We start from the raw sequence: 18,530 nt of genomic DNA, 5'->3' as shown, positions 1-18,530 counted from the left end.
AAAAGTATTCGAATGGAGCAATTCAATCAAATAAAAACCAGAGCTGGTAGAACCTATCTGGATATGTTGTTGTACGTAACATTCCCAATTTCGGGTTAGAAAAGTACTTCCAGCGAGTCTTTATTATCACCGGCAATTGACAAGGAGCAAAATTTATTTTATTATTCAAACGCAGTTCTGTACATTTACAGCCGCGCTATTTAAATCTAGTCAAACCATCTTCTCAGGTTTCTGAGGAAGCATCGTAACTTTAACAAACGACTATTTATTTGAGAATATTTCAGGAATTATTATAATTAGTCATTCCATTTTGCACTTTGTTGGGTCAGTGTTATACATAGTTTTCGAACAGTATTGAAACATCAGGTATCAACACTGCTACCACTGATCCACTGACTCATTATTGTTTTTTGCACAATTATTGTTTCACATTCCTCTATTAGGGCCTTATTAGAGCCAATAAAAAAAGTTTATCTCATCTTAATGCCTATTCAGAAAACGCTCATCCACTCTTCGAAACGAACTTGGCGCCGGGCAACAACAGAAAACGACAAAAATATTATGTCGCTCTTGGAGTCGCCATCGCCCGGTTTCGTTATCATTACACGGTAACGAGCCACACAATAGTTAATACAAAACTGCCAGGAACAGTGACAACGACACTAACAATGCCCGGTGGGATCCATTTCGTCCGTCGTTCCATGATGCCGTCCAAGGACAGGAACATAATTGGTCTCATCCTTTCAGAAAGCGCATCCCCCCCTTCTCCCCTTCAATCGAATTGCGTTACCGATCAAGCTCTCGGGTTCGATCTGCTACGGACAATTACTGGTTTGACAGCCCTAATTACGCGTGACTGCCCTATCTTTCTTCGACACGACTTCGCCACGACCAACGACTTCCGGCCCGGAAGGCTGTCACAACTTGTTGGATAACTTCATTTGTCGCTTCGTTGCGTTAGTTGGTATAAGAAAGAACTACGGTTTGCGATGGTTTACTCACAGACAAAAGTACGTTCAAAAAACTCCTTCCCGAAACAGAAAGTTGTTTGTTTTTTTGGAAACTAAGAATTACAACATTCAATCCCCAAGCTGAAAAGCGAATGCAACATTGAGCACTTTCTTGGGACCGAATACACTGTTACGTCCGCATGTCTTCGCTACCCTCGTCTCAGATCTTCTAGGAAATGAATACCAGGGCAGGCGGATACGGTCTGGTGGTGATGGTGGTAGGTGGTGGTTGGTCAGCAATCATCAATCAAGAATCGACTTTGTCTGCCGGTGTCGGTCAGGCAGGATGCCGTCAGACAGCAATCGATGCCTCCAATAAGCCTTCGCCCCTCCCCCAGTTGGTGATGGATGATGGTTGTAATGAGCAGTAATTAGTGCTGATTGTATCGATTTTTCCGTCGGTGGATCCTGGTGGGACGTGGGACCCAATGCGTAGGCGATTCTTCTTCACAACCGATAAGACTAAAGTTGATGAACAAGAACAAGCCTACGGTGTGTGGTGGGGTGTTTGATCTAATTTCCGTTCTGTTGGGTAGAGTTGACGAAGGATGGATTATTTTATCATCGCATTGCGATTTATCTCCAGCTGGTTGAGGAATAAACCGAATCAAACTATGCTATAGGCAGCGCACTGGCGTGATATGAATTGCGATCTACTTGAGCACTTTTTATCAGCTGCGAAATTTTCACGACATCCCAGGGTATGGAAAATTTCTCATTTGGCATATGGCATAAATGAAAATGCTTGAAAAGATGTCTGCTTTGTCTTTTTGAGAGGAAGTGAATAGGCCGGGCGTCAATACGCAACCATATTTCTTTTCGCGTATCGTTATTACAAACCAAAAGGAGGCTTTCGAGACTCTTGAAAGGAGGCTTCCGAGCCTCTTGAAAGAAGGCTTCCACCATTACGCATTTTGATCCGAGGTAACCCCTGGGGCAAGCAAAGGTACTCCCAGAGGTACATGTACCCCATGTTGAGAGCCGCTGCTCTGCATTCCTGGAGGAAATACCGTAGATTTTTCTGGATGAAAAGCTGAAGAAATTTTTAGAATGAACTCTTGGAGGAAGGAAAAATATCTTCAACGAATTCCCTGATAAATTTCCAGAAGTAATTTTCATAGGTTTTTTTTTAATAAATTCTTAGGGGAATGTATATTTTCTGGATGAATTACAAAAAGATTTGTGAGAAGGGTTTTCGAATGATTTTCAGAGGAATTTTTGGATAACTTTCCGGAGAAATTTCAAATGTTCCTGGAGGAGCCAGAATTTCTGATAGAAACATGTTATTTTGTAGGAGGTTGAGAAAAGAAAAATATCATATCAAGTAGATGAAATCTTCAAAGAGAAAACGAGTAGATAAAATAATAAAGATGTTATTTTTGAATTTCTTGGCGAACACCAAGTAAGTCTTGAGACAACAACTAGATAAGATTTAAAATTTGGTTGGATTTTAAATTATGTATGGATTATACTTAAGACCAGATAAAAAACACGTTTTGATTCACTTGCGCTATTGTGTTCCAGCCTCAAACAATAAGTTAAGAAATTGAGTATCAAGATCTAAATCTAATTACACATCAAATTGGATGCAAAATTGAAGTCGTCATAGTGAAGCCAAAATCTATTGCAAGCGGTGTACACCTCTATTTCTAATACGAAGACTCATACGGTAATTATTCCCTAACAGTGGCGCAACTGTAATAAGAGTTTCTAAATAATGTGAAATGTTTTGACAACTCTTATATTTGTTCCTCTTTAGCGGTATCTTTTTCTAGATTAATGATCCGATCTGTCTCCACATATGAAACACCTCTTACGTAAAGCGATACACAGAGCACAGCTTCAATGATGTTGTTCATCAAGCAACGATTCATCTAATTGTGAACAATGCCCGTCCTTCCGTAACCCAGTAGAGAGGGCGAAATAGGCGCTCTAATCAACTCCAATCAGTAGATACACACCCTCTGTCATAATGCAGTCAAGCCAGATCCGGGGTCTTTATCATCAATTATCCCCCCACTTCTGGGCTTCCACTTGGCAACCCACAAAATTGTATGAAAATCCGCTCTAACAAGCAGTGAAAGCATTGCGCCTAACAATGTTCCTCTTCTTTTTATTGGTAAACGACGAAATATTGAGTAAATAAATACCCACCGGTTCCAGCGAAGCGGGTCCCCCTTTTCCGGTTCACCTACACCCAACCAGGGTCTGCTCGATGGTGGAACATTCTACGTACGGGGTATGAGAATTTTGCATAGGCAAAAATTGCTTGTAGCGTGTTTATTATGATTGCATATTTAAAAAGAATATTTAGTTTTAGAAACAATCGTTAAACCACTTTTTGCCTTTCTCGTATACTAAGTATACGTAAAGGCTATATGATCGCTCCAAACCCAAACTTTTGATAGGAGGCTCGGAGACCCATAGTGTTATATACCAATCGACTCAGCTCGACGAATTGAGGTGATGTCTGTTTGTGTGTATGTATGTATGTGTGTGTGTACAAAATTTTGTAGACACACTTTTAGGAACTTAGCATTGGCCGAATTACTCGCAACAAGTTCCATTCGACTGAGAATCCTGTCCCATTGTTTGCTATCGAAAATTGGCCAGGTTGAAATATGGGATCAGAAGTTATGGCCAAAATACTATTTTCTATGCGCAAAGCACGCTAAAAAACACTCACTCATATTTTTAGTATTATTTTTGCACGAGAAAGGCACCAACACCACTAGGTGGATTATTCAAGGTTTTTTAATTCATTCTACTTGAATATTTATCCAAATCGAGAAATATTTGTCTAAAATTTAACTCATTGGAAGTTTGTATCGAGAATTGTCTGAAAGAACATCGACATTCGTTTGATTTGGGTGTCTTTTTTTACGATTTTCCACCCACAACCCCCCGATTTTTCAACCAAACAGCAGAACTTCCCCCTATATAGCCTGGCTCTGATCCTATTTCACAGCACGGTCGGCACCGTACTTACTCGTCTGTACCTAGAAATTGTTCGAGTGTGGAAAACGAGCAGCCGGTGAAAATGTTGTTTTTGCACTGCAACCTTTTGAAATGCTAATTAGTATTCAGTCGTCGTATTTCACTCACTGCGAGATTCGAGCGATCCGATCGACCCGATCCCCCCCTAACCAATCTTTGCAGTGAGATGAGCGACCGAGCTCGTTCCTCTCGTTGCGTTGTTGAGGACTTTCGGCTCTGTTTACTCCAAATGTGAAGTAGGGTGTATTACGGAAAGTACGCAATTTACTATTAGTTAATGAAGATTTATTGACAGTGACATCCTGACACTAGAACAGTCTTTCCAAATTTGACTGACAAAAAAATAAAAAGTTAACTTGATTATTCCGATGAAACAGATTCATGATTGACCAAGATTTAAATTGAACTGATTGAGACACTAATAGAAATGAATCAAAATTTCACATACCACCCTACACATATGTGGAAACAAGTCGTGCGTGGCGACAAAAGCACATGTTCACTGGATTTTCCGAGCTTGTCCGCTTGCGTGTCGTACAGCAGCGGGAAGGAGGGCAACACATCCGAAAGGCCTGATTGGGGTCGCTCGGTCTGCTTGATAGGGTTGGGTGGCGTGTCTACCGTTCTATTGTTATTGTCGCACCACCCATGCTCAGACTTTTGTTGGCCACGTCCTTGCTGTTTTTTGCGAGAGCGACACTATATCGACATCGTACGGGCGGCGCACGGGCAACGCCACCGCGCCGGAAAACCAAAATGAATGGTGGCAATAAATTTGTTTTGTCAGTTTCCGTGAATGGAGCCAGCTTCGGCGTGGTGAATAACGGCATTGTGCGGTGGGTGGCAGTATGTGTGCCCGGTCATGGGGTCCGTATCCCGTACGTGGCGGGTGGATTTAATTAAATCAACCAAGTATTGATGTTAATTTTGTTTTGAGCAAGGACTGCGGGTGGATTAAAAAGTTGCAACTAGCTTGTGCAATGAGTAAAAATGCAATTCTTGCAAACTGATTGGTTGGGAAATTCATGGGTAAAAGTGAGCTGCTTGCTAATACCTTTCGAAGAAATGTAAAAAGTAGTTAATTCACCCTTCATATTTCTCTTTGAAGCAGTTTACATTTCAAATAAATCCGTTCCGGATTGAACGTTTCCGGCACCTTCCTATATCGATTCATTGTCTTTTATACATCCGTATGAGGAAAATCTTTACCTACTTTCTCACACTCCAGTCGAAACAGTTTGTTCTGTTCCTTTATCACCTTGTCACGCGCTGCAGATATCGTCAAACAGTAATTTTTCGCCTTCCCAACAGCATCACCTACCTATTCCTTATAAACGAAAGTTTACCCTCCAAGAGTTGATAAAAAAAATGTTCCAGCGCATTATTTGCGTTCACTTTCGTTCAAGTGAAAACCGTAATCCTCTTTTACGACTGTCTTCTTAAGGCAGCGAGCTGTACCTAAAACGTTCAAAACTGAATATCAAATTGAATTTGATCAACTAAACAAACCAATTCCAAATTATTTACGTTTCCATTTGCGTTCTGTTTTCTCTCTTCCAGTGGACAATGGCGTGCAGTTCGATGCGGCACGGGCCTTCCTCAAAGAGCTGGACGTAACCAATCCGGTGTGGATTGGGCTGATGCGACCGGAGAACTCGGCGCGCTTCATCTGGACGTAAGTAACCTAGAACAAATTTAATTTTTTCTACAACTATTTGACCAAGACCAGTTATTCTGTGTTAGCAAGTTATCATAATAAGTAATAAGGACACATATGTACAATGTACATACCTCCGAGTTGTCTACGAAAAATCTGAAGAATTTCTTATTGAAATAGAGTTTTTAAACGGATAAAAATCGTTTGGCAGAAAGTTCACTACCCAACAAAAATGGAAGGTGAAGAAAGCGACCCAAAAAACTATCGGAAGCTCAGATTGCGCAGAGCTGCAATGCGCGCCGCCCGTCGTCAATTGGGGTTGATTAAGCTGGATGGTCATTGTAGGAGGGATCAGGAGAAAGTAACCAGATCAGATTTATTTAGCTAAGATGTGGTCCTACGCCAATCGCCCAGTTATTCACATTCGGTAAAATTCAAATCAGGCTTTTGTCGGCAACAAATAACAAAGCCAACAGTGGCTTGAGAGCGATCGTAGAAGTGTGTGAACAAGAAAGAGATATAGAGATATTTGAGACTGGGCTATCGAGACTGGGCTATGGTGGATCGATCAGGTGGAAGATGACTTGCGGACCCTCCGTAGACTGCGTGGTTGGCGACGTGTAGCCATGGACCGAGCCGAATGGAGAAGACTCTTATATACCGCACAGGCCACTTCGGCCTTAGTCTGAATAAATAAATAATGAGACTGGGCTATAGAGCCGATTAGAACTGGCTTGCAGCAATGTCAGATCTACGGAAATTTCCGTAGATCTACGGAATTGAATGCTTTCCACTGATCTACGGAGCTGTAGATAAAAACAACGGAAGTTTGAAAATTTCTGCGGAAATCTACGGTTTTTTTTTCTAGTACACTTTTAGTTTCAATGGGTGTAGTTTCAAATTTAGTTCAAGTTGAGCGAACAATATGTGTAAATTCTATATGGGTTTTTATTTAGAGGGAAAGACCGTTACAAATATTTATTAAAAGTTATGCCCTATTGGTCCTCGAAAGATCAATGTGATGGGTGATAATAATAATTATTTTAAAAATGAAAAAAATCAAAAACTGTATTCATAAAGAATGTTTTGAAAATTCAAGAAATATGGAAATTTTATTGTGTTTTTATTACTTTCTGACAAAACTAATCCAAACATGTTTTTTTTAATAACTGTATCGGCTTTACTTGAGTCCACCAGTAAGCCGGTGGCCTCCCGTTCCTAGGGTGGACTTTCCTAGACATGGTGGCATCGCATGCACGCGAGAGTACTGTTACCAGCTGCTCACCGCTCAGACCGAGATTATTACGCTCGCGGCGGAGCGCTAGGGATGGGAGGCCACCGGATTACTGGTGGACACCTCGTCGACGGAGTACGATGGTTTTCACATACTAAGGCTAGGCCTCGCCCCTTCTTCGGTCCGCTGAATGCTGGTCGTATAGTCGATGCTGTAGCGAACCGCCAGGTGGTCGCTGTGAGTGTAGCCATCATCTACCCTCCAGTTCGAACTACTCGTTTGGCCAGGGCTCCAGAACGTAACGTTGATAATCGACTCGGCCGCGTTCCAGTTGTAGGTACTTTTAGTACCGACATTGGCCAAATCCACATCCAACATACCCAGTGATTCCAGCAGGATGTGCCTCAGTTGATTCGTGGAGCGGCTTCCCCATTCCACAGCCCATTCGTTGAAGTCTCCCACTATCACCACCGGCCTATGCCCCATCAAGTTAGCCGTTAAACAATCCAACCCGAACTGCTCGATCGACCATCGAGGAGGCGCATAGCAGCTGCAGAAGAAGACCCCGTTGACTTTGGCAATGACGAAGCCCTCGTGTATCGAAGACACCAACTCTTGGACTGGGTATTTCTCCGTTGTCCAAATCGCCGCCATTTTAGACCCATCGGTGACCCAATAACCCTTCCTGGCAGGTACCCGGTAAGGATCCGCTAGGATGGTGATATCTGTCCCCCATTCAGCAACTATCTGACACAGCAGTTGCCGGGCTGCATCACAGTGGTTCAGGTTTAGCTGCGTTACCTGCACTGTGATTTTGCAGCACGCTTAAACGCCGGGCACTTCGAACCCGTCCCCTAGCAGCACAATTCACGTTGATTTGGTTGAAATAACTCATATATGACCAAATTTAGTCGTATATGAGCAAAATAGACTGATTTACAACATGGGTGTTGCTCGGGTCATGGGGTGCTTGCTGTTCGCAGCTTTGCTGGAACAAATCAAACATTTGGGAGGGTTCGTGCAGCATTGTGCCTTATGTCCCTCCAATCCGCAGCGTCGGCAGAGATTGCTTCTGTCAGAGCCTTTGCAGTCCCATTGCTTGAGCAACGGTTCCAGGCACTTGAAGCAAACTTCGCGTTGCTCGTATATGCCCACAGGGCACACCCACCATCCCACCTTGACGCTCCCTAACTTGACTACCTTAGAGGCGTCCGCTGCAGATAGTCGAACCAATGCTACCTGCGTCCCTGCCGGATTTTTCCGTAGCCGAACGGCTGCGGTGGGCGTCTCCATTTCACACTGTCGCCGCAGTGCCGTGACAAGCTCTTCGACTTCGGTGATCTCGTCCAGGTCTTTTACCCTTAGATTCACCTCCGTCATGAGTGCCATCACCTTGACCGTCTCGCCTAGGACTTTCTCCGCCAACTTCTTGTAGGCGGCGCCCTTTTGCGAGACGCCCCGCTTCAACTTGAGGATCATCTCGCCCGTCCGGGTACGTCTTATTCGACGTACGTCGGCGCCGAGTTCACCGAGCTTGACGTCACTCCTCATCGCCTTCAAGACGTCCGAGTACTTAGCCTCGTCTGTTTTGATGACTAGGGCATCGCCCCTGGAGCGATTGGCGCCTACCCTAGACTTCTTTCGGCCCTTGACGGCTTCGGTTTCCTCTTGACCAGGTTCCAGGAGGCGTCATCCCCCTTTATTTCCCTGGTCTGGAGCGGCTGAGAGCTCTCAGCCTGCCGTAACCACTTACCACCGTCCTTCCTGGGTGGACGGACCTTTCCAGAGCATTGACTATCCCTGATGTCGTACAAATCAGGGTTGAATCACAAGTATATTTCGATCAGAAAGGAACTTTAGACGGTTTGCACAGGGTATTTATCCTGGTTTCCCCAGTGTTTGATTCTCATTTGTCTCGAGAGGTTCTTCGGCGTAAATTTTATTGTTTTTTCATGACAAGGCTAATTAGCTACCTTGCTAATTTGTTACCTTGACTTGGCAATCATTTTTTATGACTTTATTTTTTTTTTCATCCATGATATCATTGGAACAGTAACAAGTCTGTTGATTTATAAAAATAATGAAGCCCAATATTCCCAAAAACCTAGCTTATTTTGCTAAAATTGTTCGTTGGGAAGGCCGAAAGCTGTTTGGCCCAATATGTCGTATGACCAAACAAACCATTCAGCTGAAGCCCATCTAGCCTAAAACGTTGTTTTGCCAAAAATATGATTTGGGTAAATGTTACTTTGGCTGATCAAAATCAGTTGGCCAAAATGGTCGTATGGAAGAAAGTGTCGTTCGGCTGAATTAGTCTTTTTGCCAATAGAAAGTCGTTTAACCTAATAGCATTTGGCAGAAAATGCTGTTTGGCCGAAATGATTGTTTTGCATAAAATGATCTATGACCAAACTGGTCAAATGATCTATTCGGCTAAACGACTTTTCCGGACAAATGACCAGTTCGGAACAATGTCCCTTTCGGCTGTTTGACGTTTTCGGCCGAATTTCCCTTTCGGCTGATTGACGTTCTCGGCCAAATGACATTTTCGGTCAAATCATTTTCAAACTCTTAACCGTTGTAGACAAACGTACAATTCGGCCTAATGGAATTTGACTAGATGACTTTCGGCTTAACGTATTTTTCGGCCCATTGGCATTCGAACAAATTGTTTTTCGCCGAATGACTTTCGGCCAAATGATGACTAGGGCTATTTATCCGAATGCCACAAGGCCGAAAGGTGTTGGCAGAACATGTCATTTGGTCGCACAACCCAATAGGCCAAAATCAAACTTGCCGAAAATTTAATTCAGCCGAAATGGTCCGGAAATGTCGTTCAGCAGAACTGATCATTTAAACGAAAAAGTTGTTTTGCCAAAAAGGTCGTTTGGCCAAAAAATCATTTGGCCGAAAATGTAATTTAGCCAAACGGGTGGATATTTATTACCACGTTACCCGTTCACTAATCGATATTTGGCAAAAAGACATTTTCGGCCAAATTTGGATCATTATAAAGCTCGTCTAAAAGTATTTTATGGATTTTGAAAAAAAAAATACACTTACATACACTTTTCAAATTCGAAGGCGAAATGTGCTCAAGTGTTCGTATCAAGTTTCGTATTATAAATCAAATTTGACCAGAATATTGTTTGCATTAAGAAAATATACGGACGTGTGCCAGAATGGTTGATGTTATTAACCTTCCGACAATAACGAACCCTGTCAAAGCCGTCTTCTCCTCCATATCAAGGAAGAATCAAGGAATCGTCTGGACACAGCAGATCTTACTCTCTAACGAGATCAGATGCTGAAACTTCGCCATCTTATGCTCATGATATAGTTTGGCTTTATCCAATTTCTCAGTTTAGAATAAGCTTAGTTTATCTTTTAGCTTTGACTGACTACACATTAGACTGGCCCAGGAAACAAAAAGTTGTCGAATTCCACGGGGCTTCTCCTAGGATTGAGCCTTTTGGTGAGAAAATCAATCTCCCAAAATTTCAGCTCAATCGCTTGTTGCATAAGCTGGCGCATTTGATTTGAAGTTTGTATGGGGATTTCAGCCAAAATATATAGGAGAATACATCTCCGTAACTTATTCGATCTGTAAATTGGATCTGATTGTTCGATTGAGCTCAGAAAAGGGCAGTTGGTATGTTACAGAACAATTCCACAGAAGATTGTCCGATGATTAAATGTATTTTTGTATAATTTTCGGCTGATTCGATTCGATCAATAAATCCTGTAAATATGCTCCGAATTGATATGACTGCTCGGGACGCGTCGCTTGCACCTGCTGACTGCTGATGCTGACTCGAGCGATGCCGGCCGGCGACGTGGTTATCCTCGGCTTGCTCGCGATCGAATTGCGACAGTCAGTGATACCAACAGAATAAAGCTGACCTTGTTGTAAATCAACACGTATGAGGAAACTGAGGCAATAAGACTGGTATGCACCTCACATCCTCCTTCTCCTCTATAAAAAAAAATATCCGCAGTTCAATGTATGGACAGCACTAATATCAAATGTGGAAAAAAAATCCCGCGATATTTACTCATCTTTTCCTACTTTTATCCCCTGATCTATCCTTTTTTTTAGCTGGCGATCTGAAAATTTACCGTGCCCTAAAATCACTTGTAGACTGCTGTGCTTTGCAAACTGATATTGTAGGGTGCTGTCAATACGATACACCGCGCGGCTGTTGTAATGTTGTCAAAAGCGCATTTGCACAAGATTCCACGCGGCGTATCACATTCTAAAGGAACAACCGCACCTCAGGAAACGCCGCAATGTTATTTCCCCATAAGAACCGGGTATACGGGCAGCAAAAACGCGATGCGTCGTTTCCTGTGGGGAGCGCCGCGTGTACTTTTGGGCAAATGCGTTAATATTGAATTTGTTTCAAACTGGCATAAGATCATGTATTGTCTGAGTCACACAGCGCTTCAGAGAGCTACATCGATCAAAGACCTTGGAATCGTTCTCGACAGCAAGCTTCGTTTCACTGAACATATCTCAGTTACCATCGCTAAGGCGAACGCTATGCTGGGTTTCTTACGACGTAACACAGCACAGTTCGATGATGTCCATGCTCTTAAATCACTGTATTGTGCACTAATTCGTTGCATACTCGGGTAATCTGGGCTCCGTATCATTCCATTCACGTTGACCGCACCGAGAGAATACAGAAACGTTTCATCAACTACGCAACTACAATCAGTCTGTACAACTCGTAAATTGAAGACAGTGTTCAAATAAAAAAATAAATCATTGATTAATTAAATATTAGGATGAATAAATGCTTATTTAGGACCTTTTCGCGTTTTAAGGGCAACCCATTATTTATCTCTCAATCAATCAATGCGATAATTAAAAATGTCAACAAGTCTTATTGCAACCACGATTGCAACGTTTCGATTGGAAACAAGATGGCGTCTCCACCTACTTACTTATTTAGTATTTCTACTATTAGCCATTTAATTGCACAGGATTCTTTTTCATACATTTTTTTTTCGCTCGTATTTGTGTTGGTGTGACTTCAATTTACCACCAAACATGTTTCGCAACATGTTTCAAAAAATCCTAAAGAAATCAAAGAAAAATCACATGATAATTAATATGCGTTTAACATTTAGAATGAGTGGGAAATTGAAAAAAAAAAATTAATCGTGTAAAACAAGCTTTCTTGTTGTCCGATGAGAAAATAAAATCTCTTGACGTTTGGATTGTGAAACAAACTTTTGTCCGAAAGTACTTTGTATTCGGTCTAACCAATAAACTTCAAAAGCTGGTATAGCGCTTATTTCATCTCAATGTGCTTGTTGGATGCGGCTTAACCAGAGAACACCTGACTAACAAGAGATCAACGAGCGAACTTCAACTGAAGCTGAAACGCGGTAAAATGGCATTCTACTCAACATCTTTTTAGTAGGTACTTCTGTTTTAGGTATTCGCTTTCTAATTCAGCTGCTTATTTTGGGCGATTGGCTCGAATTTGGTAAGTGCTAATTATCGGCGTTTAACTTTTCTAGGCAAAAACTTGCGATTAGCTAAGTTTTATCGAGCCTTTTTGTGTTTGTACAGCTTATGTCGGAAACTAGGAATTAGCGATACCTTCGATATTTTAAATGAATGGTGGATAGACAAATTAACCACCTTTTCAGTCCCTCGCGTTTCCATAACCATATTATTCAATGATTTTTAAAGAGATTATTTTTGCTTGGTGCTACACTACCATAGTAATAATTTGACGGAGAACAAGAAAGCACTCATTGCCCTGACAATATAAAGTTTGTGAACAAAACATCCGGGTCTAATTTTCTAGGATGGAGTAATTATTGTACATATAGCGCTTTGATTGAATTTATTACTTTAATCGTTATGTACTACGTATATCATGGCAAAAAATATGTTTGATTCTCAATCCTCAAACCATCTTTCAATACCACACTGTCTATCCGGAACAAAGTTTTTATACCGAAGTTGGATTTTTCTCCAGATATTGCTTTTCTCACCGAATAATAGACTACCGTGCAAGTTTGTCGAAGTACCAAAACAAATGCTCACACGTCCAATTGTATAGAAATTAGCAAAAGTACAATCCAAAACACCATTCTTGCACCTTATCTCACACCCCAAACAGCTCTTTCTTGCAGTACAGACGTCATCCATATATGGAGAAACTGGTGGCAACTATAGACACTATAGGTTCCATAGACGAGCGAAGACACGGTTGAGTCATTTCGATTTAGTGTGTTTTTCCGTTTTTTCTCAGTGTACCACGTGAATTTGACGTCACACGCTCTGTTGCTTGGATTGCAATTGTGACGTCATGCTCGTTTGGCTACACTAACTGACAGTTCGTTTGGCTACACTCGCCTTCGCCTCAGCTCGTCTATGGAATCTACAGTGTCTATAGTGGCAACATATTTTGGTGGGACAATATTTTTTGCATGGGAGTCGAACACGGCGCAAAATTTGCAATACTGGATTCTACTAAAGATGCGCTAGATAACTAATCAATTAGTTTGACAGATACAACTTCGGAAGAAAGTTCGGTTTGGAAGTCCCGACTTCCGAGTTCTAATTTGGTGCAACGCCAACGATAATAAAAGTATCAGAAATTTACGCCTACAGCAAAATAACATCGTGTATTTTATGCTGGAACCAGAAGCATAGCAGAGTGCCATCCGGATGGTTTGTATTACCGATCAAAAGGTTTCCTATATTTCCCAAATGCTTTTTATTACCATTTAAAATGTTTTTTTCCCTCGGTTTTCATTACCGATCAGTCTTCTTCGTCACCAGATTAGTTTTCATTGTCATATTTTTTTTTGCATGTATGGTTTTCCCCGTGTATCACTACAGTTCTAAATGTTTCATTTTTCAATCGGTTTTCATTGCCGGTCTTACCGAGGGTTTTCCTTAACTCTCGATTAGTTTACCAGTCGAAATATTTTTTTTCTCTATCGGTTTTCAATACCGATTAATACGGGCTTGGTAGTCATATGGCTACTGCTTCTGCCTCATACGCAGGAGGTCGTGGGTTCAATATCTCATGTTCTAGCAATCGCTAGAACTGGAAATGGACTTCCATACCGTTTCCATTTCTATTCCTATACCTTCAACTTGAATATTCTAGCAGTAATCTGCTAGAATTGGAAATGAACTATAAAGCTCGTTTCCTACATCCAATTAGAAATTCCATCAGTTGCTTTTTCCTATCTATCACATTGGCAGCTCGATAACCAAGACGGACCTCTGCCTCTCGAACCTAACCCAAAAATTCCAACAAATTCCGCATGAACTCGTGGCAAGTGCAGAGGTATATTCGGCTTGCAGTGGGCGAGTGATTGCATCATCATTTCCTCCCCCTTCCCTACATTGACTTGCATTCTGACGTGGCTGGCGCCAGTATGACCTAACAAATGAGATCACCAGTACTTGTACATTGAAGATGTGTGCTAGTCCCAAGCAAACATCTGTTGGTTTCCTGTGCAAGAACAGCTGATCTGGTCATAATGAAGTAGCAACTACGAGCAGTCAATCAAGCTCAAGCTCTATCGGTTTTCAATACCGATTAAGAGGTTTTCATTACCTCCTGAAAGGTTTTCATTACAGGTCAAGAGGTTTTCCTTTCCTCCCGAATGATTTTCACTATCATTCAAAATGATTTTTTTTCATCAGTTTTCGTTACCGATGAAGAGGTTTTCATTACCTCCCGAATGGTTTTCATTACCATTCAAAATGATTTTTTTCCATCGGTTTTCGTTACCGATGAAGAGGTTTTAATTACCTCCCAAATGGTTTGCATTACCATTCGAAATGTTTTTTCCATCGGTTTTTATTACCGATAAAGAGGTTTTCCTTACCTCCCGAATGGTTTTCATTACCATTCAAAATGATTTTTTTTCATCGGTTTTCGTTACCGATGAAGAGGTTTTCATTACCTCCCAAATGGTTTTCATTATCATTCAAAATGTTTTTTTCCATCGGTTTTCATTACCGATGAAGAGGTTTTCCTTACCTCCCGAATGATTTTCATTACCATTTAAAAAGATGTTTTTTTGAGTTCGGTTTTCATTACCGAACAAAAAAAACATCCTTGTGTCACTCTTTTATTATTCCTCAAGCATCTTACCCATTCCGCTTTTGACTCACATCGAATTGCTTAATCCAAAACACTCCACAAATTTTAGTACCAACAATCAAAACTCATCAAACTTTAGTCAAATATTTCCATTTCTGCATTTTCTACCTCGACTTACTTCAAAAAATAAACTGGCAGGATCGCCAATGTAAATATGCTCCGAATTGATATGACTGCTCGGGACCCGTCGCTTGCACCTGCTGGCTGCTGATGCTGACTCGGGCGATGCCGGCCGGCGACGTGGTTATCCTCGGCTTGCTCGCGATTGAATTGCGACAGTCAGTGATACCAACAGAATAAAGCTGATTTATTTATTCATTTATGGATCCTGTACACCTCCGGTGGTGCAAAGGGCCGACTTGAAAGATCTCCATCCTGAGCGATGCCCGGCTATCGCTTTAACCTGTTGCCAGGTTAGATTTCGGTCGACTTCTTTTATTTCTTTATTGAGGCTTCGCCGCCATGAGCCTCTGGGTCTGCCTCTGCTGCGATGTCCCGCTGGGTTCCAGTCTAATGCTTGCTTACAGATTTCGTTTCCGCCCCTACGTAGAGTGTGGCCGACCCAGCCCCACTTCCGATCCCGAATTTCTGTTGTTATCGGCCTCTGGTGACAACGACGATGGAGCTCGTTGTTTGAGATCCAGTTGTGAGGCCACCAGGCCCGAATTATATACCGCAGGCATCTGTTAATGAACACCTGCAGCCGTTGAGTGTTCTCCACTGATACACACCATGTTTCGCTAGCGTATAACAGCACAGATTTCACGTTAGAGTTGAAAATTCGTATTTTGGTGCGTTCACTTATCTGCCTGTTTTTCCAGATATTTCTTAAACTCGCAAAGGCAGCCCTTGCTTTCTTGATCCGTGCGCCTATGTCAATCTTGGTACCGCCGTCTGACGCCATTTGGCTACCAAGATATTGGAAGCTTTCAACATTCTCCACTGGTTGCCCGGCTACTGTGAAACTGGAAGGAGTCACCGTGTTTACATCCAACGATTTGGTTTTGTTGACGTTGATGACTAAACCTGCCGAGGAAGAGCGATCGGCAAGGTCGTTGAGCTTACTCTGCATATCAGAGCGCCGTTGCGCGAGGAGTGCAACGTCATCCGCCAATTCGAAGTCGTTTAGGTGCTCCATGGTTATAGGCTGCCATAACAGCCCGCGGTTTGGTTCACGGTCAATCGCATCTACCAGAATCTCATCGATTACGATGAGGAACAGTAACGGTGATAGAATACATCCTTGCCTCACACCAGCTACGACCCGGATAGGGTCGGACAGGACCCCATTGTGCAGCACTCTACACGAAAAGGCCTCGTACTGTGCTTCGATGAGGCCGATGATTTGCTCAGGAACGTCTCAGGGCGCCCCACATATTCTCGTGATTGAGACGGTCGAAAGCTTTTTCGTAGTCAATGAATACCAAGTAAAGGGACTCTTGGAATTCGTTAACCTGCTCCAAAATGATGCGGAGCGTGACAATATGGTCCACACAGGATCTTCCGGCACGGAATCCGGCTTGCTGCCGCCGGAGAGTCGCATCGATCTTCTCCTGAATCCGGGCTAGGATAATTTTGCACAGAACTTTGAGAACGGTACACAGCAACATAATGCCTCGCCAGATAAAGAATAAAGCTGACCTTGTTGTAAATCAACACGTATGAGGAAACTGAGGCAATAAGACTGGTATGCACCTCACAAATCCAAAAATAGCAAATCGAGCTCCCAATAGATCAGCCAAAAGCTAAGTAAAAGTTCATTTCATCATCATACAACATTCTGTGAAATTGTTCTGTAACATACCAACAGCCCTTGTTACAATTCTGAGCTCAATCGAGCAATCAGAACCGTTTTCCAGATCGAATGAGTGACGGAGGTGTATTCTCCTATATATTTTGGCTGAAATCCCCATACAAACTTCAAATCAAATGCGCCAGCTTATGCAACAAGCGATTGAGCTGAAATTTTGGGAGATTGATTTTCTCACCCAAAGACACAAGCCTGGGGGGCGCCCCGTGGAATTCGACCCTAAATGGCCGGAAACGAAATTACGACAGCCCCTCTCCGTGGATGAGTGTGCACGTCGCGGAGGTCTGACTGGAAGAGAGCATGGCTTGCTGCTCTCCAATAATGGCACGCTGATGTGTGAATCTATTAACACACGCTGAAGGCATTTTACTCAAACCCCACATTTCCCTTCTTCTCTCATTAAAAACGCAAAAAAAATCTTCTAGCATAGGATGCAATGCTTGTTTTTCTCCTGGGTTATTTAAATGAGACGAAGGTGAACATCGATTGCAATTGAGCAACCGGTTAACTCCATTGAAAACTGCGTGACGTGAAGAACAACCTAATAAAGATAAAAAAATCCATGCTAATCTAAATTCAATCCAAATCAAATCCAATGCAGATTCAATCCAAATCTAATTCAAATCCAAATCTAATTCAAATCCAATCTAAATCCAATCCAATCAATCCAATCCAAATCCAATCAGAATCCAATCCAAATCCAATCCAAATCCAATCCAAATCCAATCCAATCCAAACCAATCCAAACCAATCCAAACCAATCCAAACCAATCCAAACCAATCCAAACCAATCCAAACCAATCCAAACCAATCCAAACCAATCCAAACCAATCCAAACCAATCCAAACCAATCCAAATCAATCCAAACCAATCCAACCCAATCCAAATCCAAACCAATCCAAACCAATCCAAATCCAATCCAAATCCAATCCAAATCCAAATCCAATCCAAATCCAATCCAAATCCAATCCAAATCCAATCCAAATCCAATCCAAATCCAATGCAAATCCAATCCAAATCCAATTCAAATCCATTCAAAATCCAATTAAAATGCGTACATTTAATCCAACTTTTAGTTTTGCGTATAGTACACCATCAACCATTTTCCATCAACTAGTATTGCTAGCCAATAACTCCAAACTAATCTAACGCATAATAAATTCGAGCTTCCGAATAGCTTTGTAAAATCCGGCAATTAATTTTTCAAATTCCAAAATGTCTGCTCCTACAGGTAATCTAACTATGGCTACTAAGTCAGTACATTCCAAGCTAAATTTCTATATATTTGGCTTTCTGAACAGTTTCGAACAGTACAGCATTGAATATTTCTTTATTCCTCTTCCATTATATCATTGCTCAACTGGTAGTCTCATGTACGTCGCCAAGTGGCGTCATGAAATTTAAATTTGTTTTAATCAAAATGAATGCTCGCAGGACTTTAATTTTCTAGATCGTAAACCATTCTGTTCTTCCATACGCACCTTGTAGTTTCACAAACTACAATACATTTTTTTTGGCCACCTTTCAGACACGTTCTTTAGTTTTCTTAACCACAAACCATTTCCACCGATCTTCTAGACGCGCATTGTAATTTTGCAAACCACAAACAAATTTCAAACGGTCTTCCAGGTGAGGCTTTGATGTTCTTCAAATCACAAACCATGTTTCCAGT

General features: G+C 41.9%; 1 protein-coding gene across 3 annotated transcripts in view; it reads left to right on the top strand.

Annotated features, from left to right (window-relative positions):
• Positions 1 to 18,530, top strand: part of LOC134207309 (mucin-2) — a 630,356-nt gene that overhangs the window by 545,798 nt on the left and 66,028 nt on the right. For 2 of the 3 annotated variants that reach the window (XM_062683031.1, XM_062683032.1), the window contains one exon: positions 5,568 to 5,682. In XM_062683031.1, coding sequence (XP_062539015.1) covers positions 5,568 to 5,682 — 115 coding nt within the window. Of the gene's footprint in view, positions 1 to 2,659; positions 2,680 to 5,567; positions 5,683 to 18,530 lie in introns of those variants that run through there. The other variant, XM_062683033.1, reaches the window with a different exon arrangement.

The sequence above is a fragment of the Armigeres subalbatus genome, chromosome 1 (genome assembly GCF_024139115.2).
Source record: "Armigeres subalbatus isolate Guangzhou_Male chromosome 1, GZ_Asu_2, whole genome shotgun sequence".
Classification (NCBI taxonomy): Eukaryota; Metazoa; Arthropoda; class Insecta; order Diptera; family Culicidae; genus Armigeres; species Armigeres subalbatus.
The sequence above is the reverse complement of the archived record's forward strand: the minus strand, read 5'-3'. Positions and strand labels throughout refer to the sequence as shown.